The following is a 17,772-nucleotide window of genomic DNA, read 5'->3' as shown; positions in this document are numbered from 1 at the left end:
TAGAGACTCTGGACTCAGGGACAAGAGTTCAAAGCCTGTAGCCTTGGAATAACTCTCCCCATTCAGAAGCTGTTGGCTCTTGTTAGCATCTGACAGGGTTACACCTGAAACCCACTCCCCTCCCAGGTCCTGTCCACCCAAACTTGCCACCTCCCAGCTCTTGGGAACAAGTAAAGTTATCCTAAGAAGGCCTGCCCTGCATCCCGTTCACAGCAACAGAGACATCTGTGAAACATGATTTATTATATAAAACAAGGTGCATCCAAATTCAGTGTCAGAAAAGCTTTGTATTCCAAGGGCTAAGGACTGGACCTTCTCCCTTAAAACCTCCTCACCTAACCCTTGCTAAGGACTCAGGCCCGGGGCAGAGGCTGTCAGTCTCTAAAGATCCCAGCCCTGGCCCAGCGGGGAGAACAAGTTTGGTGCATAGCATGGTGCTAGGGCAGTGGGTCAGGCACCATCCCTCCTGCGAGTGGCCACAGGTCACGACGGTGGGGGAAGGTGGGGAGCTCCAACCTCCAAAGATAGGTTCATTGTAGGAAAAGCTAGACCAATGCCTGGGGTAGAAACACTCAAATCCCTCTACAACAACTAAAGCAAGAATGTGGAACCCATCAAAATCTTCCCCGAAAATGCCAACCATAAAATAGATTCTACAGAAATAAAGCAAGGAATCCCAGCACTTTGGGAGGCCAAGGCAGGAGGTTCACTTGAGCCCAGGAGTTTGAGACCAGCCTGGGAACGTGGCGAAACCCCGTCTCTACAAAAAATACAAAAAAATTAGTCGGGTGTGGCAGTGCACACCTGTAGTACCAGCTACTTACTACCTGGGAGGCTGTGGTGGGAGAATCTTTTGAGCCTGGAAGGTTGAGGCTATAGTGAGCTGTGACTGTATCACTACACTCCAGCCTGGGCAACAGAGAGAGACTCTGTCTCAAAAAAAAAAAAAAAAAAAAAAAAATTAAACCAAGGGTTGGCTGCCTTCTGATCTTCGCATCCTGTATAGGAATGGAAATGGTGGCTAAGGTCAGCACCAAAGGTCCCACAAGCTCTCCCTGCCTCCCCTATATCTACTGCGTGATCCTTCAACTAAGGCCAGCCCAGGTGCAGAATAGCTTGTAAAATCCAAGGGACAGACTGATGGGGAAAATCCCTGGGAATGTGGGAGCTGCCCCAAGGCCCAGCCCAGAGGACCCTGCAGGCAGGAATCTGAACTCTGCCTGACATGGCTCCAGCCAGGGGATGGGGGGAATGAGGTCTGTAGGCCCCTGAGGCCTCTTGCAGACCCAGGAGGGAGGCAGTGCTTGCAGCGGTGGCTAACACCAGCCTCACACAGCCTGCAGCTCCCCCTGCAGGCGATTCAGTTCCTCTAGTTCCTGCTTGTAGCGGTCAGTCTTGTGTGCCACCAAGGAGCGGTAGAAATGCAGGGCAAAGGCCACAAACACGAGCCCCACGGGTACCATGATGGCTGTGGAGGCCATTGCTGCTTGCCAGCCTGGCCCATGGGACACCCCACCACCACAGGTTTGCCGGGGTGGGCAGGCTGGCTCAGCCTGGGACGGTGCTGTGGATGCAGAGGATGGTGGGAGATTGGAAGCTGGACTAGGGGAGGTAGCCACTGGTGCCAGAGTCCCGGGCACCCGGGATGTGGGCACCATAGGGGTCGGTGTGTCCAAGGGAGCCCCAATGGGCACAAACTTGACCCAACCAACCAGGACAACTTCAGCAAGGAAAAGAAAGGTGCCCAGGGCAGTGGAGAAGCCCCAGGCCAGCTCCACGTAGCGGTGCAGTCTCTGGTGTGGTGACTGGTGGACAGAGTTGAGGTTGTGGATGTTGCTCACAGCTTCAATGTGGGGCAGCAGACACGTGGAGACCATGAGTGCAAAGAGGTGCACAGCCACCAGCACGGTGGTGCAGGCACTGAAGGCCACCAGCAGGCCAGGCGGGTACTCGTGGTCGCTCTCCAGCTGCACCTCCACCATGGCCACCTGCAGGGACAAGAGGGGATGGACTGACTCCCATAACCTCCTCAACTGTAGAGATTTTTTCTGCCTATTGGGATACATCACCGATACATATCCCTAGGACCTGGAACTGTGCCTGGCAGAAAGCAGAGACATTCAGTCTCTGTTGAGTAAACGAATGGATAGCTTTGCAAAGGCTCTGTTCTGTTCTGGTTTCCCCACCTGCCTATCAAGAGGGCTGGATGGCCGGGCGCGGTGGCTCAAGCCTAGAATCCCAGCACTTTGGGAGGCCAAAGTGTGTGGATCACCTGAGGTCAGGAGTTTGAGACCAGCCTGGCCAACATGGCAAAACCCTGCCTCTACTAAAAGTACAAAAATTAGCTGGGCATCGTGGTACATGTCTGTAATCCCAGCTACTCGGGAGGCTGAGGCAGGAGAACTGCTTGAACCCAGGAGGCAGAAGTTTGAGTGAGCCAAGATCACACCACTGCACTCCAGCCTGGGCGACAGAGCAAGACTCTGTCTCGGAAAAAAAAAAAAAAAAAGAGGCTGGATGACATGCTTCTGACAGGTTTACTGCATAGGGATCAAACAGCAGATTCTGGAGCTGGGCTGCCTGGGCTCATTCTGTGCTCGAGCTGTGTAATCTTGAGCAAGTCAGTTCTCTGTGTGCCTCAATTTCCTATCTGGATATGGAGATTGATAACAGCACCTCCCTGCCTTGTAGGGTTGGTATAAACATTAAATGAAATATACATGAAATGGGCTGGGCATGGTGGCTCACACCTTTCATCCCAACACTTTGGGAGGCCCAGTCGGGTGGATCACCTGAGGTCAGGAGTTCAAGACCAGCCTGGCCACATGGTGAAACCCTGTCTCTACTAAAAATACAAAAATTAGCCGGGCGTGGTGGTATGTGCCTGTAATCCTGGCTACTCAGGAACTTTGGAGGCTGAGGCAGGAGAATTGCTTGAACCCAGGAAGCAGAGGTTGCAGTGAGCCGAGATCACACCACTGCACTCCAGCCTGGGCAACAAAGTGGGACTCTGTCTCAAAAAAAAAAGAAAGAAAGAAAGAAGAAAGAAGGAAAGAAGGAAAGAAGGAAGGAAGGAAGGAAAGGAGGAAGGAAAGGAGGGAGGAAAGGAAGAGGAAAGGAACAGGCCAGGCACAGAGTAAGCACTATGTACGTGTTTGCTGTTCTTGCTATAGTGAGTGCTAAAATCTGAGGACAGAGTTTACAAATCGGCACACTGTGGACCACTTCCAGCTTGCAGACGTGTTTTGCTTGGCTCACACAGTGTGTTTCTTAAAAAATGGAAGATGTTGCCAACTTGTAAAACTCAAGAGAGTTTTTATATCCCTATTTCCAGATCCCCTTGAAAACTTGGAAGAATTGGCCACACTTGGCCCGCGTTCCTGCACGGCAACTATCAGCTCAAATCAGTCATGGCTGCTCCCCTTGGAAAGGTCATGGGGTCTCTCTCTCTCTCTTTTTTTTTTTTTTGTAGATGCCAGGTCTTGCTATGTTGCCCAGGCTGGCTGGACTTGAACTCCTGGGCTCAAGCGATCCTCCTGCCTTGGCCTCCCAAAGTGCTGTGATGAAAGGTGTGAGCCATCACCCTCGATGTCAGGGGGTCTCTTGCTTGCTAGTCCCTACCCAGCCAACTTGGTATCCATATTACTTGCCTGGCCCTTTGCAGACATTTAAGTTGATGAACCTATTCTAGGAATGTATAAATTTGGAGTCTGGAACCAGACTGCTTAGGCTCAAATCCTGCCACTTACTTGCTGTGGGACCTTGGGCAGGTGTCTTAACATCTCTGATCCTCAGTTTCCTCATCTGTAAAATGGCCAGAGTAGCAGTACCCACTTCGTAGGCTAACAGATGATGTACATAAAGGCACTGAGGGCAATGCCTGGTGCTTAGTGACAGCTGGATACAATTTGTATAATGCTATTCTAACTTAGGCCATCTGAGTTTCAGAATCCCACTCTTTCCCCATCCCTGGTTCTTGTAGGGTCCATTCGATTGCTCTGGGCCTGGGGAAAGAAGGTAGGTGTAGAGGCTGGTGGGTGGAGGCAGGAAAACAGGGCTGAGTATTTTGGGAAATTGGGCCATGGCGGGTGTCAGGAGGTGTTTTCCACAGACAGGGATCTGGGCCAGGCTTAGTCCTGGTTTCTCCCAGAGCCTGGTCCAGCCTCGGTCTCCCCTGCTAGGACTGCGGCCAGTCCTGCCCCCAGAACCTAAACCTCCAGCCCCTTACTCCTGCAGAGAAGGCTCAGGCCCTTAAGCTGTCACCCCAGCAACCTGCACGTTCTGCTGTAGAGGGATTGTCTCCTTGGGAACAGGCTGGACCACGGGGTTGACCTCCCTCAGCTCAGGTGGCTGCTACCTTCCCTCTGCAGGCTGTGTAGATGAAGGGGCACCAACGCCCTGTCCCCAGGTGATGCCCCCCATCAGGAAAGGTAAGCTGGTCTGTGGATTCTGGGAACCCATGTAGAAGACCATAGGCTTATGATGACCCTTAGGGTTAGAGAGTTTCCCTGTCATTGTTCAAATATGGAGGTTATGACACAGATGGGGCAGGGACTAGCCCAGATCGCCTAACTCCATGGTCCCTACCCCAACCGCCTCTGATATCCATCCCCACAGGAGTGCGCTCCCCAAAGTACCTCCTGCAGCTCACTTTCTTCTTTTTCCTGGGGTGATGGTGGGGAAACCCCAGACTAACAGAGCAGCAACCCTGGGTCCCAGTTCATTCACTCCTGCCCAGAGGCGAGACCTTTGCTTTCCACACCTGTCCAATTGGACTAGCAGGCTAGTCTGAGCCATCCTTGGTGAGTGGCCTGCTCTGGCATGCTTGGCTCACCCTGGGGCGGGTACTTGGCGGGCTACAGAGGGCGCACCCTCCATGATCTCACAGTTTCCCACTGGCTTGCAAGGGGGGTGGAGGCCTGTCCAGGGTCACATAGCTGGCCACAAGCAGGGAGGAGCCAGGACTGTGTCTGTTGATCCTCACCCTGGGACCTCCCTCTGTCCCACTTCCTGTGAGGCCACCGCTGGGACAGACCGTTAGCCGACATCATCCTCCTGCACCTGTGGTTTATCAGCTTGAGAATCGCTTATCAGCTTCCTCATGGGCCTTCTCCCCAGCGGCTCCCTCCCGGGCATGATCTCTTGTCAGTTTTCCTGGTTGACACTAGCACCCCTTGGGCCCGCTGGAGAGTGGCCACTTTCCCTGGGACGGGCCCAACTTCAGCTGGGTGACCCTGCCACCCAGCTGATCCATTTCGAGCCCCCCCGCCTGTTGATGCAGCCCCCACCCACCTGACCTGCCTTTGAAGCTGGCACTGGGACTTAAGAATCACTTCTGCCAGGCACAGGCACTCTGCCTTATCGTTGCAGTCAGCCCCACTGGTGATTTGTTCACCCCACTCCCTCTATGACACCTTTAGGACCTTAGTGTCCTCCGGTGGCCCCATCTCCTGGGGGCCCCTGTACACACACCTCGGTAAAAAGGGACTTGCTGAGTCCCTTGGGACCTTGTTCCTTCCCCCTTGACGAAAGCCCCCTCTGCCCTGTCTCCCTTGGGACCTGTTTACTCCCCCCCCACAACCTGTGTCCCCCACGTGCTCTGCCCCACCATGTGTGCCCCCTCCCGGCCCCTCACCATGGCGAAGCCCGAGAGCAGGGCAGACGTGCGGCTGGAAGCTTTGAGCTTGGCCCGGCTGAGGTAGAGGCGGCGCCAGCTGAGCGCCCGCAGCGAGTGCTGACTGGCCCCCATGAGGTCCAGGTAGCCGCGGTGCACGAACTCCCGGTACGTGGCCGAGCCTGCAGGGCTCTCGCCCTCCGGGTTCAGCGGGGCCTGCTCGCACGCGTCCTCCTCGCCGCCCTTCATCCTGGGGGCGGCGGCACCAGGCGGTCACTACTGGGCGGAGGCGCCTCAGGGGCCCCAGCCGGGCCGGCTCAAGCCCAGGGACGGCCCCATCCCTCGATAGGGCAAGCAGAATGCAGGCGGCGGGCGCCCAAGAAGAGGCGGCCCCAGCGGAGCAGGAAGAGCAGCGTCTGCGGAGAGCCCCAGGGGCCGGAGCGGGACAGCGGAGGCCGAAACAGGAACTGGGGCAGAGGCGGAGCCGGGCTGGCCACATGATGGGGTGGAGCCGGGGACTGAGTCCCCGTGGTCCCGGACCCACAGAGATTCCCCGCGACCCCTACCCACCAAGATCATCATCCAAGCGCCCGGACCCCACCGAGGTGCACGCCAGCCACAGCCACCTCCAAGGTACAGCTGGATACCCCAGGTGTCCACACTTTCAAATCCCTCCCAAAATGAACCCAGGAGAGGTGAGCCCACTCATCTGTAGGTAGGGACCCTGCACACACACACACACACACACACACGAACTCCGCAGCCCGGCTGGAAGATTTTGAATTTTATAGCAAACCGTATTGTACAGACCCGGGGCCCAGGGGCCCAGCCCGGCTGGGTCCCCCGCTTGCCCCTTGCCGGGCTGCCTCCTCCCTCCCTCAAGCGGCCCCATCCTCAAGCCTCTAGCGATCCCCAGGCCCCTCCCCTCCGGCCTTTGGTCCGCCCAGCCCTCCCCCCACCCGCGCACCTCCCTGTTACCTGAGGTATGTGGATAGATCTCCCCTCCCCTACATGGTAAGCCCCGGCCCCCCGGAGGCCTGCGTGGAGGGGCGGGACCTGACCCAGCTCCTCCCCCGGGCTCCGAAGCCCCACCCCGCGCTGGAAGAAAGGGCGGGAAGGAGGGCCAGCAGAGTCTGTTACTAGGTTCCCATGGCAACTAAGAGGGGCCATTTCCAGCCTTAGCACTGGCATCGGGAGGTGTCCGTTGGCTGCTATTTCCATGACAACCAGGAGTGGCAGTTCCCTGGGCAAATGGGATACAAGTTTCCGTGACGATGAAAGAGTGGGAAGAGCCAGGCTGGAGGAGTCCCATAGTCCCCATCCTTGGGCTTGCGCCCCCAAGCCATAACGCAGGTCCGGCGGGTGCCGCCGCTCAATACAGTAAAACAAGAACAAGCCTGGGGGTGGCGCAGTCCCAAATGGGCACCCACCGGCCCGGTCTCAGGTCTCAGTCCAAGCTGGTCCAGTCCCCCTCACACTCCGGCTCCCCCAGGTCCGAGGTTCCCCCGGTTCAAGTAACACTTCAGTACAGATGAATGTTCAAGTATTGTGCGGAGAGGCGGGCAGGGGTTGGGGCGCCCCTCGCCACTCCCCTGGGCCGTGAGCTGAAGAGCGGCTGCCCGCGGCCCACACTCCTTACAATAGCTGCCGTTTTCAGTGACGTTCAAGGAGTCAGGGTCGGGGGAAGGAACTGAAGCCTGGGGAGGGGGGAAGCAGAGAGGTGACCCCCAAGGGGGTATTGCTGTCCCCACACCTGCTCTCATCCCCACCTCCAGCTCAGCCCCGGCTTGCCCCTGGCTCCCCTACCTCTGACACCTGGATACCCAATTGCTCCTCTGGTTTTCCTTTTGTGCCCCCCCCCGCCCCCCAATTGAAGTAACTGGTCTTTGTTCCCTGAACCCTTGGTGGTCTGCTGTCTGCCCCGCCCCCCGCCCCTTCCACCTCCCTCAGCCCCTGGCTCCCATATCCTCTGTGTGTCCTTTCCCCATTCTCCCCCCCAACACTTGAACCATAACCCCCCTCCCACCGTCCCTTCGGCTCAGCACCCTAGTACCTCTGACCCACTCCCCCCAGGGGATGGACAATGAAGCAGGTAGCAGGGGGAGGACATGGGAAGGAGAAACCCCCAGAGATATCAGTGCAGGGGGGAAAGAAGGGGGTGGCTGGCTTGAGTCCCTGGGTGGGAATCCCAAGTCACTGACACTCAGGAATCCCGGGGTGGTGAGGTGGGAACCTGGCCTCCCAGCAGGAGTGAAATGAAGCCGGAGGTCCAGGCTCCTGTCAAGTCCGGGGGAGGGTGGGGGGCGCCCAACTAGCTGTCCTTGAGAAGCAGCTTCTCCTCAGGGCAGCGGAAGGGGCCAGGGGGCCCAGCGGCTGCCAGCCGGGCACAAGCTTCGGGTGAGAGCTGGCGGCAAGAGCGCAGGTCTAGGCGGCGTAGACGAGGGCAGCGGCGGAACAGCGGGAGGCAGTGGTCCGTTAGGCGGTGGCAACCTGGGGATGGGGCAGTGGCAGCTGAGACCAGGCAGGTGAGCAAGGGGTTGGCACTGGCCGTGGAGACCCATAGGCTGGCGGGACGGATGGGGAACTGTGCTTACCAGCAAGATTGAGATGCACCAGGGTCTCCCGGAGTGGGGACGTGGGGGCCGTGAGGAGATGAACACTGGGGTCCCCGACGTGGGCGCAGTGGCTCAGGTCCAGGGCGCTCAGCTGGGGTGCGTGGCGCAGCAGGAGCCGCAGGGAGGCATCTGTCAGCTCCAGACCTGCCAGGCGCAGTTCTGCCACCCCCTGCAGCCGACCACGGCTCTCTGTTTGCCCTGGGCAGCCAGATGAGAGGTCAGCACTCCTGGCCACTCCCATCCCTGTGCCCAGGTATCCAGACCATCTCCCCTCTACCTGCTTCCCACATGAGTGAGTGACCTGTTGCACTCTGCGGCTTGCTCTTCTCAAAAACACCCTCATGACCTGACCTCATCTGTCCACGCCTCACATCACCTCATCGGAGGCCTTCCATGATTATTGTATTTGAGACTACAATATTCTGCCAGGCGTGGTGGCTCACACCTGTAATCCCAGCACTTTGGGAGGCTGGGGTGGGTGGATCACGAGGACAGGAGTTCGAGAACAGCCTGGCCAAAATAGTGAAACCCTGTCTCTACTAAAAATACCAAAATTAGCCAGGCATGGTGGCAGGTGCCTGTAATCCCAGCTACTCAGGAGGCTGAGGCAGGAGAATCACTTGAACCCAGGAGGTGGAGGTTGCAGTGAGCCAAGATTGTGGCACTGCATCCCAGCCTGGGCAACAGAGCGAGACTCCATCTCTAAATAAATAAATAAATAAATAAATAAATAAATAAATAAGTCAGTCAGTCAGTCAGTCAGTCAGTCTGGGGACCTCCCCTCCTCTCTCTTGCTAGCTGTCTTGCCATGTGACATGCAGACTCCTTCACATTCCATCAAGAGTAAAAGCTACCTGAGGCCTCCCCAGAAGTTGAGCAGATGCAGGCACCACACTTCCTGTACAGCAGAACCCTGAGCCAATTCAACCTCTTTTCTTTATAAATTACCCAGCCTCAGGTACATTTCTTTATAGCAATGCAAAAACTAATGTAATTCCCCACACTCCTACCACTTCCTTGCATTTTTTCCTCTTTTCTCACCATTTTACATATTATATGCATTTTTCTGACATATATACGTTTTCCTTTTCTTTTTTACCCCCCGAGACAGAGTCTTGCTCTGGTGTGCCGTGGTATGATCTTGGGTCAGTGCAACCTCCGCCTCCCGGGTTCAAGAAATTCTCCTGCCTCAGCCTCCCGAGTAGCTGGGATTACAGGCGCACACCACCATGCCTGGCTAATTTTTGTATTTTTAGTACAGACAGGGTTTCACCACATTGGCCAGGCTAGTCTCGAACTCCTGACCTCGTGATCCACCCACCTCAGCCTCCCAAAGTTCTGGGATTACACACATGAGCCACTGCACCCGGCCATATATACATTTTTCTTATTAATCTTTCTCTCCTGCCACAAGACTGTCAGTACTACCAAGGCAGGAATTTTTGTCTGCTGTTCATTGCTGTAGTCCCAACAACTGAGACACAGTAGGTGTTCAATTTATTTTCATTCATTCATTCATCAGACACATGACATCCCTGATGGGTCTACCATCCAGACCCCTCTCCCACTTCCCTCCCCTCCATAGTCAGTAAGTCCCCATCAGGAGCCTCTCTTTTCTCCCTGGTCACCACTCGGGGTCAACACAACTGGTGCCTGAACTCCTGGGCCAGCCTCCTCACCTGCTCCACTTCTCTGCTCTTCTTTCTGGCATCCAGAAAGCCGATCTCAAATACAAATGGGACAGCATCCCTTCTCTAAAACTCTCTGAGGGTGCCTCAAAGAGATCTAGCCTCCTTGGTAGAACATCTCAGTTCCTATAAGGTCTCAGCTGCTAACTCCTCTCCCTCACCCCTCAACACCTGGGCCACATTCCACAAGTGGCCCTGCCTGAGAGACTCTGCCTGCCCCATGTCCCTCTGTCCCTGGTCTTCAGGTCTGAGCTCAGAGGCTCCCTGCTCCCCAGTCTGCAGGATCAAAGTGCTCACACCCCTCATCTTGGCATCCAAAGAATATAGTCTACATTTATTTTATGCCAATGGGTCTCAAACTAGAGAGGCTTCAAAGTCACCTGGAAGGGCTGGTTAAAAGGGATTGCTGGTCCCAGCTGGGCGTGGTGGCTCACGCCTGTAATCCCAGCACTTTGGGAGGCTGAGGCAGGCGGATCATCAGGTCAGGAGTTCGAGACCAGCCTGGCCAACATGGTGAAACCCCGTCTCTACTAAAAATACAAAAAAATTAGTTGGGTGTGGTGGTGCATGCCTGTAATCCCAGCTACTCAGGAGGCTGAGACAGGAGAATCGCCGGAACCCGGGAGGCAGAGGTTGTAATGAGCCGAGATTGTGCCACTGTACTCTAGCCTTGGCGAAAGATTTGAGACTCCATCTCAAAAAAAAAAAAAAAAAAAAAAAAGGGATTGCTTGTCCCATCCCCAGAGTTTAGGGAGGTCTACAGGTTCATTTGTTTTTGAGACAGGGTCTTGCTCTGTCGCCCAGGCTGGAGTGCAGTGGTACAATCACAGCTTACTGCTGCCTCAACCTCTCTGTAACTCACTGTAGCCTTGATCCTCCCACTTTGGCCTCCCAAAGTGCTGGGATTACAGGCCTGAGCCACCGCGCCTGACCAGAGTTTACTTTTTTTTTTTTATTGAGATGGAGTCTCGCTCTGTAGCCCAGGCTGGAGTACAGTGGTGCAATCTCGGCTCACTGCAACTTCCACCTCCCAGGTTCAAGCAATCTTCTGCCTCAGCCTCCCAAGTAGTTGGGATTAAAAGAATGTGCCACCATACCCGGCTAATTTTTCTATTTTTTTTTAGTAGAGACGGGGTTTCACCATGTTGGCCAGGCTGGTCTCGAACTCCCGACCTCAAGTGATCTGCCCACCTCGGCCTCCCAAAGTGCTGGGATTACAGGTGTGAGCCACCACGCCTGGCCCAGAGTTTACTTTTTTTAACAAGTTCTCCACTGTTGTGGATGCTGCTGGTCCCCAGACCGTACTTTAAGAACCACAGCCTTGGGAGTCAAGATCTCTGATCATCATTCCTGTTTATAGCCAGGAAACCCAGGCCTGGTGATGCTGAATCTGAACTCTTACCACAATGTTGTCTGCCTCCCAGGCACCAGGCTATGCCTAAGATAAACTATTAATAGATCAGATAGCACAAACCATGAGGCTGCCCTCCAAACGTGTTTTATGGCGTCTACAGAATGCTAAAAATGTCCTTAATGACTAACACTACAAAAAGGATGTTTTTATAAATAAATTTATGTACTGAGCTTTTCCTTGAAGAATCGTAAGATGTGGCCTCACTAGGCACTCCTTCCCACCAGATGATGACTAGGGGGAGCTGGGCGGCTAGGTGCCGCTCCCTAATGTCCTGCACCAATCCATCACTTCTGTTACCTCCCAAGTCAACTCAATGGGCACTTGACTTTGCAAGCCCTAAATTGTAACCCCTCCTCCTGTCTTTGAGGAGCCAAGGGCCTGGAAAGGGGATACCTTTACAGATGGCCTCAACCTTGGGCCATAGCTAAAGGCCCAAGGAGGAAAGGCCCATAGAGGAAAGCAGAGGAAAGAGAAGTCACTTCTGGCTTGGGCAGGGAGGAGTGGGCATCAGTGAGGATTTCACTGAGGTGGTGGCATTTAAGCTGGGCAAGAGTTGGAAGGTGTGTGGCACTGTTCACAGTAGTAAAAGCCATGGAATCAATCTCAATGCCCATCAATGATAGAACGAATAAAGAAAATGTGGTACATATACACCATGGAATACTATGCAGCCATAAAAAAGAACGAGATCATGTCCTTTACAGGAACATGGATGGAGTTGGAGGCCATTATCCTTGGCAAACTAATGCAGGAACAGAAATTTCATGTTCTCACTTAAAGGTGGGAGCTAAATGATGAGAACACATGGACACATCCATGGGAATAACACACCCTGGAGCCTTTCGGAGGGAGGAGGGAAAGGATCAGGAGAAATAATTAATGGGAAATAGACTTAATACCTGGGTGTTGAAATAATCGGTACAACAAACCCCCATGACACAAGTTTACCCGTGTAACAAACCTGCACATATACCCCTGAACTTAAAAGTTAAGAAAATAATAATAAAACTGAAAAAAAAAAAAAAAAGGCCCACCTTCGTGAGCTCCTGATAAAGGGCTGAACTGATGTGAATTCCAGCAGGAGGAAATGGACCAGCCAGCACCTTCCCACCTCCCAGGATGCACTATTCCCAATGCCCACCTCACCCGCTACCCATAGCTCTCCAACTCAGTCCAGTTCCAGTAAGAGTGGACAATGGCTGAGTGCTCTTGCCTGACTGGGTGACCTGCAGCAGTCAATCCCTCTGGGCCTCCAGTGCCTCATCTAGAATGTGGGAAGAATCCTAGTTGCTTCTCTATTCTCCCCTTCCAGGGCTGCTGTGAAGGGGGTGGGGTGGGAGGAAGGGAACGATGAAAGAGAGGGGTGAAAGAACTCCAAAGGAAAAGATTCTTCTGGCTGGGCGTGGTGGCTCACGCCTATAATCCAACACTTTGGAAGGCAGAGGTGGGCAGATCACTTGGGACAAGGAGTTTGAGTCCAGCCTGGGCAACATGATGAAACCCTGTTTCCATAAGAATTATAAAAAAATTAGCTAGGTTTAGGGGGCCAGGCGCAGTGGCTCACGCCTGTAATCCCAGCACTTTGGGAGGCCGAGACGGGCAGATCACGAGATCAGGAGATCGAGACCACCCTGGCTAACATGGTGAAACCCCATCTCTACTAAACAAAATACAAAAAATTATCCAGGCGTGGTGGCGGAGGCAGGAGAATGGCGTGAACCCAGGAGGCGGAGGTTGCAGTGAGCCGAGATTGCACCACTGCACTCCAGCCTAGGTGACAGAGCGAGACTCTTTCAAAAAAAAAAAAAAATTAGCCAGTCGTGGTGACACACGCCTGTAGGCCCAGCTACTCAGGAGGCTGAGGTAGGGAGGATCACTTGAACCCGGGAGGCATAAATTGCAGTGAGCTGAGATCTCGCCACTGAACTCCAGCCGGGGTGACAGAGCCAGATGGTCTCAAAAAACACAAACAAAAACAAACAAAAGGATTATCTTATTTCAGGGGCCTGCAAATCTCCTTTTGAAAATCTTTCCTCAAACTAGACTTCTCCAATCCTGATTGCCTGCTCATTCAAGTTATTCATTCAACAGCTATCTGCAAAGCAGCTACTGAGAAGGTGCTGGGGCACCAGCCAGTTCTTGCCCTCAGGGAGCTGCAGACCCTGGCAGGAGGGCACAGATGTGCATCAAGGCTCTCCACAATTGCCCAGTATTATGCTGGTGGGCTGCTCTCAAAGCTGAGAGGGACGCTGAGCTCAGTGTGGGGTGGGATCAGGGAGAGCTTCTTGGAGGAGTGGCATTTATACCCAGGCCTAAAGGATGATGAGATTTAAGTAGACGAAGAGAGATGGCCTCTGCTTCCAGCATCCCCCTCTGCCAATATGGGCCTCCTGCCCCACCAAACTGTTGGGTCTCATGCTCCCTGGGAAAACCCTGTCCCTTTCAAGGCTCAAAGTACACAGCAGGTGGGTGAATGAATGAATAATGCCCAACCAGGGCCTTTCCTATTCAAACTCATGTGTTCTTTCCTTTCTTCAAATACTTTACCATCCAGCATGAGTCAGAAGAGACCTGAGAGGCCTCCTACCCTACCCTTGCCCAGCCCATTCTCCAGAAAAGCAAACGGAGGCTGCACCTGGTTTGGTGTCTGGTGGAGGCAGCAGCAGCTCCCGGAGCTGGGAATCTTTAACATCCTCGATCCAGCGGAGGTCCAGGAGCCGCAGGGCTGGCAGTGGGGCTGAGCCCAGGGCAGAGACGGAGAGCCAGGAGCAGCCAGAGAGCACCAGCTCCTGCAGGCCTGCGGGGAGAGGGGGCGGTCAGGAAGCAGGTGCTGTGAGGACTCCATCCCAGGCCTGTCCCTGTCACCATCCTGTCCTCCGCACCACACACCCTACCTTGTAGTCGGTTCAGAAGCCACATGAGTTGCTTCTTGGAGACACCTGTCCAGCTGAGGTCCAGGGCACGGGGCTGGCGGCGAACCACACCACTGAGCATGGGCGGGGTCAGTGACTTCCGCCGGCTCAGGTCCATTCGAGGCCACAGACGCTTGTCATAGCACCTGGCGGCCATAGCGGGGAGACAGAGACCTCAGCCCTCAGCTCTCAGCAGCCCACAGTTCCCAGGCTCCCCAGCTCCAGCTCCAAGGGTGTACCTCAGCTCTCTTCTGGCCACACAGACAACAGGGTGGCAAGAAGCACCTGGCCTCGGCCAAGGGCACTGGGACTGGAACCCAACTCCATCACTAACTGGAAATGAGACCCTGGGCAAGTCTGCCCCTCTCCCTGAGCCTCAGAAGCCTCGTTTATGATTGAAGGCAATAGCCCCCGACTCTGCCTGCCCACAGGGCAGCTGTCAGGTCACACGGGCTCATTCCAGCTGTGGGCCTCGCAGCATAGAAAGCATGCTGCCCAACACACACAAATGCCACACATGCTGCCTGATGTCATGCCAAGGGGACTGGTGTTATCCAGTCATCTCCAGCCACCCTTGGGCTTCTCGATTCCTGAGTTTCAGCGCTCATGGGTCCTTGCCTCCTTTACTCATCTCTGCCTCTGATCCACACCTGCCCCATCTTGACAGCCAGCTGCCCGCAGCTGGACTTACAGCCCTAATATCTTCCCATTACATTACTGTGTTCCTCCAACTAGAATGTAAATTCCAGAAGGGCAGATTTGCCTTTTCCACTTTTTGAAAAAAAATTTTTTTGAGACAGGGTCTCACTCTGTCACCCAGGCTGGACACTACCGTGGCTCACTGCAGCCTCAACCTACTGGGCTCAAGCAATCCTCCCACTTCAGCCTCCTGAGTAGCTGGGACCACAGGCACATGTCACTACGCCTGGCTAATTTTTAAACAATTTTTTTGCAAAGACAGGGTCTCACTATGTTGCCCAGGCTCGTCTTGAACTCCTGGCCTCAAGTGATCCTCCTGCCTTGGCCTCCCAAAACACTGGGATTACAAGCATGAGCTACTGCACCCAGCTGTGCATTTGTAATGAATGAATCAAGCTAGTAATTACTTAAAGGTTCCACTGACCACTCTCCCCCACCTCCTCATCTACAGCATTTCATTTATTCTCTGATTATGGAATGCCTTTTAGGTCCCAAATATTGAAGCTACTAAATGAGGCCTGAACAACATTAAACAGGTTTCCTAACCCCAGCACTCCACAGGCCTCGACAGACTATCTAACATGCAGTGGGCTGGGTGCAGTGGCTCACACCTGTAATCCCAGCACTTTGGGAGGCTGAGGTGGGTGGATCACGAGGACAGGAGTTCGAGAACAGCCTGGCCAAAATAGTGAAACCCTGTCTCTACTAAAAGTACAAAAAATTAGCCGGGCGGGTGGCGGGCGCCTGTAATCCTAGCTACTCGGGAGGCTGAGGCAGGAGAATCACTTGAACCCAGGAGGTGGAGGTTGCAGCGAGCCGAGATCGCGCCACTGCACTCCAGCCTGGGCGACAGTGTGAGACTCCATCTCAAAAATAACAAAAAACAAACAAACAAAAACATGCAGTGAACTGGAAAAGGGCTTCTCAAACTTACTTCCCCAGAAACCCTTCCCAACCTCTCCCAAGGTAATCTAATAACACTGTAGTACACCGAAGTTCCTTTGGACTCAGTTTGAGAACTCTCTTCTCGTTCAGTAGTTCTCAAAGGCAAGTCTGGGAATGCCTCTGAGACTCAATAGACTTATGTCAGAAGCAGGCCCAGGAAGCCTTTTTTTTTTTTTTTTTTTTTCCCCTTGAGACAGCGTCTCGCTTAGTCTCCCAGGCCGGGGTGCAATGCTGCGATCATAGCTCACTGCAACCTCAAACTCCTGGGCTCAAGCCATCCTCCCACCTCAGCCTCCTGAGCAGCTGGGACCACAGGCACATGCCACCACACCTTTTTTTTTTTTTTGAGACAGAGTTTCGCTCTTGTTGCCCAGGCTAGAGTGCAATAGTGTCATCTTGGCTTACTGAAACCACCGCCTCCCGATTTCAAGCGATTCTCCTGCCTCAGCCTCCAGAGTAGCTGGGATTACAGGCATGTGCCACCGCGCCTGGCTAATTTTTTGTATTTTTAGTAGAGATGGGGTTTCTCCATGTTGGGCAGGCTGGTCTCGAACTCCTGACCTCAGGTGATCTGCCCACCTCGGCCTCCCAAAGTGCTGGGATTACAGGCGTGAGCCACTGCGCCTGGCCTATTTTTTTATTTTTATAGAGACAAGGTTGCCCAGGCTGGTCTTGAACTCCTGAGCTCAGGCGATCCTTTCCTTGGCCTTCCAAGGGAAGCTGTCTCTTGCTTCCCTCCCTGCCCTCATGACTCTGAAAGGCTTTTCCTTGCAGAAGCCCTGGGCTGGGGCCGTGATTCCCAAGCTCCAGTATTTGCTCTTCACTTATCTGCATAACATGATTTATTTTTGAATCATCTCCTCTTTGCACTTAAAACCAGTATTCTTTCCCATAAATATGTTAATCTTAAAAATAAACACAAAAGGCTGGGCTGGGTGGCTCACGCCTGTAATCCCAGCACTTTGGGAGGCCGAGACAGGTGGATCAAAAGGTCAGGAGCTCGAGACCATCCTGGCTAACACAGTGAAACCCCGTCTCTACTAAAAATACAAAAAAAAAAAAATTAGCCAGGCATGATGGTGGGCGCCTGTAGTTCCAGCTACTTGGGAGGCTGAGTCAGGAGAATGGCGTCAACCTGGGAGGCGGAGCTTGCAAGTGAACCAAGACTGCACCACTGCACTCCAGCCTGGGCGACAGAGCGAGACTGTCTCAAAAATAAATAAATAAATAAATAAAACAAAATAAACACAAAAAAACCAGACCAGAGTTATTAAATCCTAGCCAGGTGTTGCCGTTGCTTTAGGCTACTACCTGAAGACTACTTTTGTTAAATAGGGAGATAAGTATCAGAGAAGTGTTAGAAAAAGCACCCAGTGGAGAAGACTTCCTCTCCAAAACTCACAGAGGGATTAAGCCATACTTTTGTGTCACCGAAAAATGCCAGGCCTACTCCAGAGGCCCAGTGTGTTGTTTTATTATTTTTTTGAGACAAGGTCTCACTCTGTCGCCCAGGCTGGAGTGCAGTGGTGCAATCATAGCTCACTGCAGCCTCAAACTCCTGGGATCAAGTGATCCCCCTGCCTCAGCCTCCCACGTAGCTGGGACCACAGGTATGCTTAGCTAATTTTTTCTTTTTAAATAGAGATGGGGGTCTCACTATATTGCCCAAGCTGGTCTTGAACCCCTGGGCTCAAGCAATTCTCCTGCCTCAGCCTCCCAAAGTGCTGAGATTACAGGCGTGAGCCACCGGGCCCAGCCCTGGTGTGACGTTTTAGAGAAGGCTGAGGGCACAGACACCAAGGCTTTAGTCCAAACACCTTCACCCCTCTGCCACCCACTCTCCTGTTCCCTCCTACCCTCACCCTGCTTTTCTGGCATTCTAGCC

At 53.8% G+C, this 17,772-nt stretch overlaps 2 protein-coding genes across 6 annotated transcripts in view; both read right to left on the bottom strand.

Moving 5' to 3' along the window:
• Positions 1-224: 224 nt before the first annotated feature.
• Positions 225-6,857, bottom strand: ORAI3 (ORAI calcium release-activated calcium modulator 3). Of its 2 annotated transcripts, none has more exons than XM_033218182.1 (2): positions 6,593-6,857; positions 225-1,988 (listed from the first exon to the last, which is right to left on the bottom strand). In XM_033218182.1, the coding sequence occupies exons 1-2, from the start codon at positions 6,833-6,835 to the stop codon at positions 1,329-1,331; spliced, it is 903 nt and encodes a 300-aa protein (XP_033074073.1). In that variant the 5' UTR covers positions 6,836-6,857; the 3' UTR covers positions 225-1,328. The 2 variants fall into 2 exon arrangements, with proteins under 2 accessions (XP_033074073.1, XP_033074074.1); XM_033218183.1 differs by lacking the exon at positions 6,593-6,857 and adding an exon at positions 5,636-6,083.
• FBXL19 (F-box and leucine rich repeat protein 19) overlaps positions 6,378-17,772 on the bottom strand; it is a 27,614-nt gene continuing 16,219 nt past the window's right edge. For 2 of the 4 annotated variants that reach the window (XM_033218169.1, XM_033218174.1), the window contains exons 8-11: positions 14,226-14,389; positions 13,967-14,128; positions 8,209-8,427; positions 6,378-8,104 (exon numbers count right to left, since the gene is read on the bottom strand). In XM_033218169.1, the coding sequence (XP_033074060.1) occupies positions 7,926-8,104; positions 8,209-8,427; positions 13,967-14,128; positions 14,226-14,389 (724 nt within the window). In that variant the 3' untranslated portion in view covers positions 6,378-7,925. The remainder of the gene's footprint in view (positions 8,105-8,208; positions 8,428-13,966; positions 14,129-14,225; positions 14,390-17,772) is intronic. The other 2 variants (XM_033218173.1, XM_033218172.1) reach the window with 1 other exon arrangement.

Source organism: Trachypithecus francoisi, unplaced genomic scaffold (assembly GCF_009764315.1).
Source record: "Trachypithecus francoisi isolate TF-2019V2 unplaced genomic scaffold, Tfra_2.0 Lachesis_group10, whole genome shotgun sequence".
Taxonomy (NCBI): domain Eukaryota; kingdom Metazoa; phylum Chordata; class Mammalia; order Primates; family Cercopithecidae; genus Trachypithecus; species Trachypithecus francoisi.
This window is presented reverse-complemented; position numbering and strand designations above follow the sequence as displayed.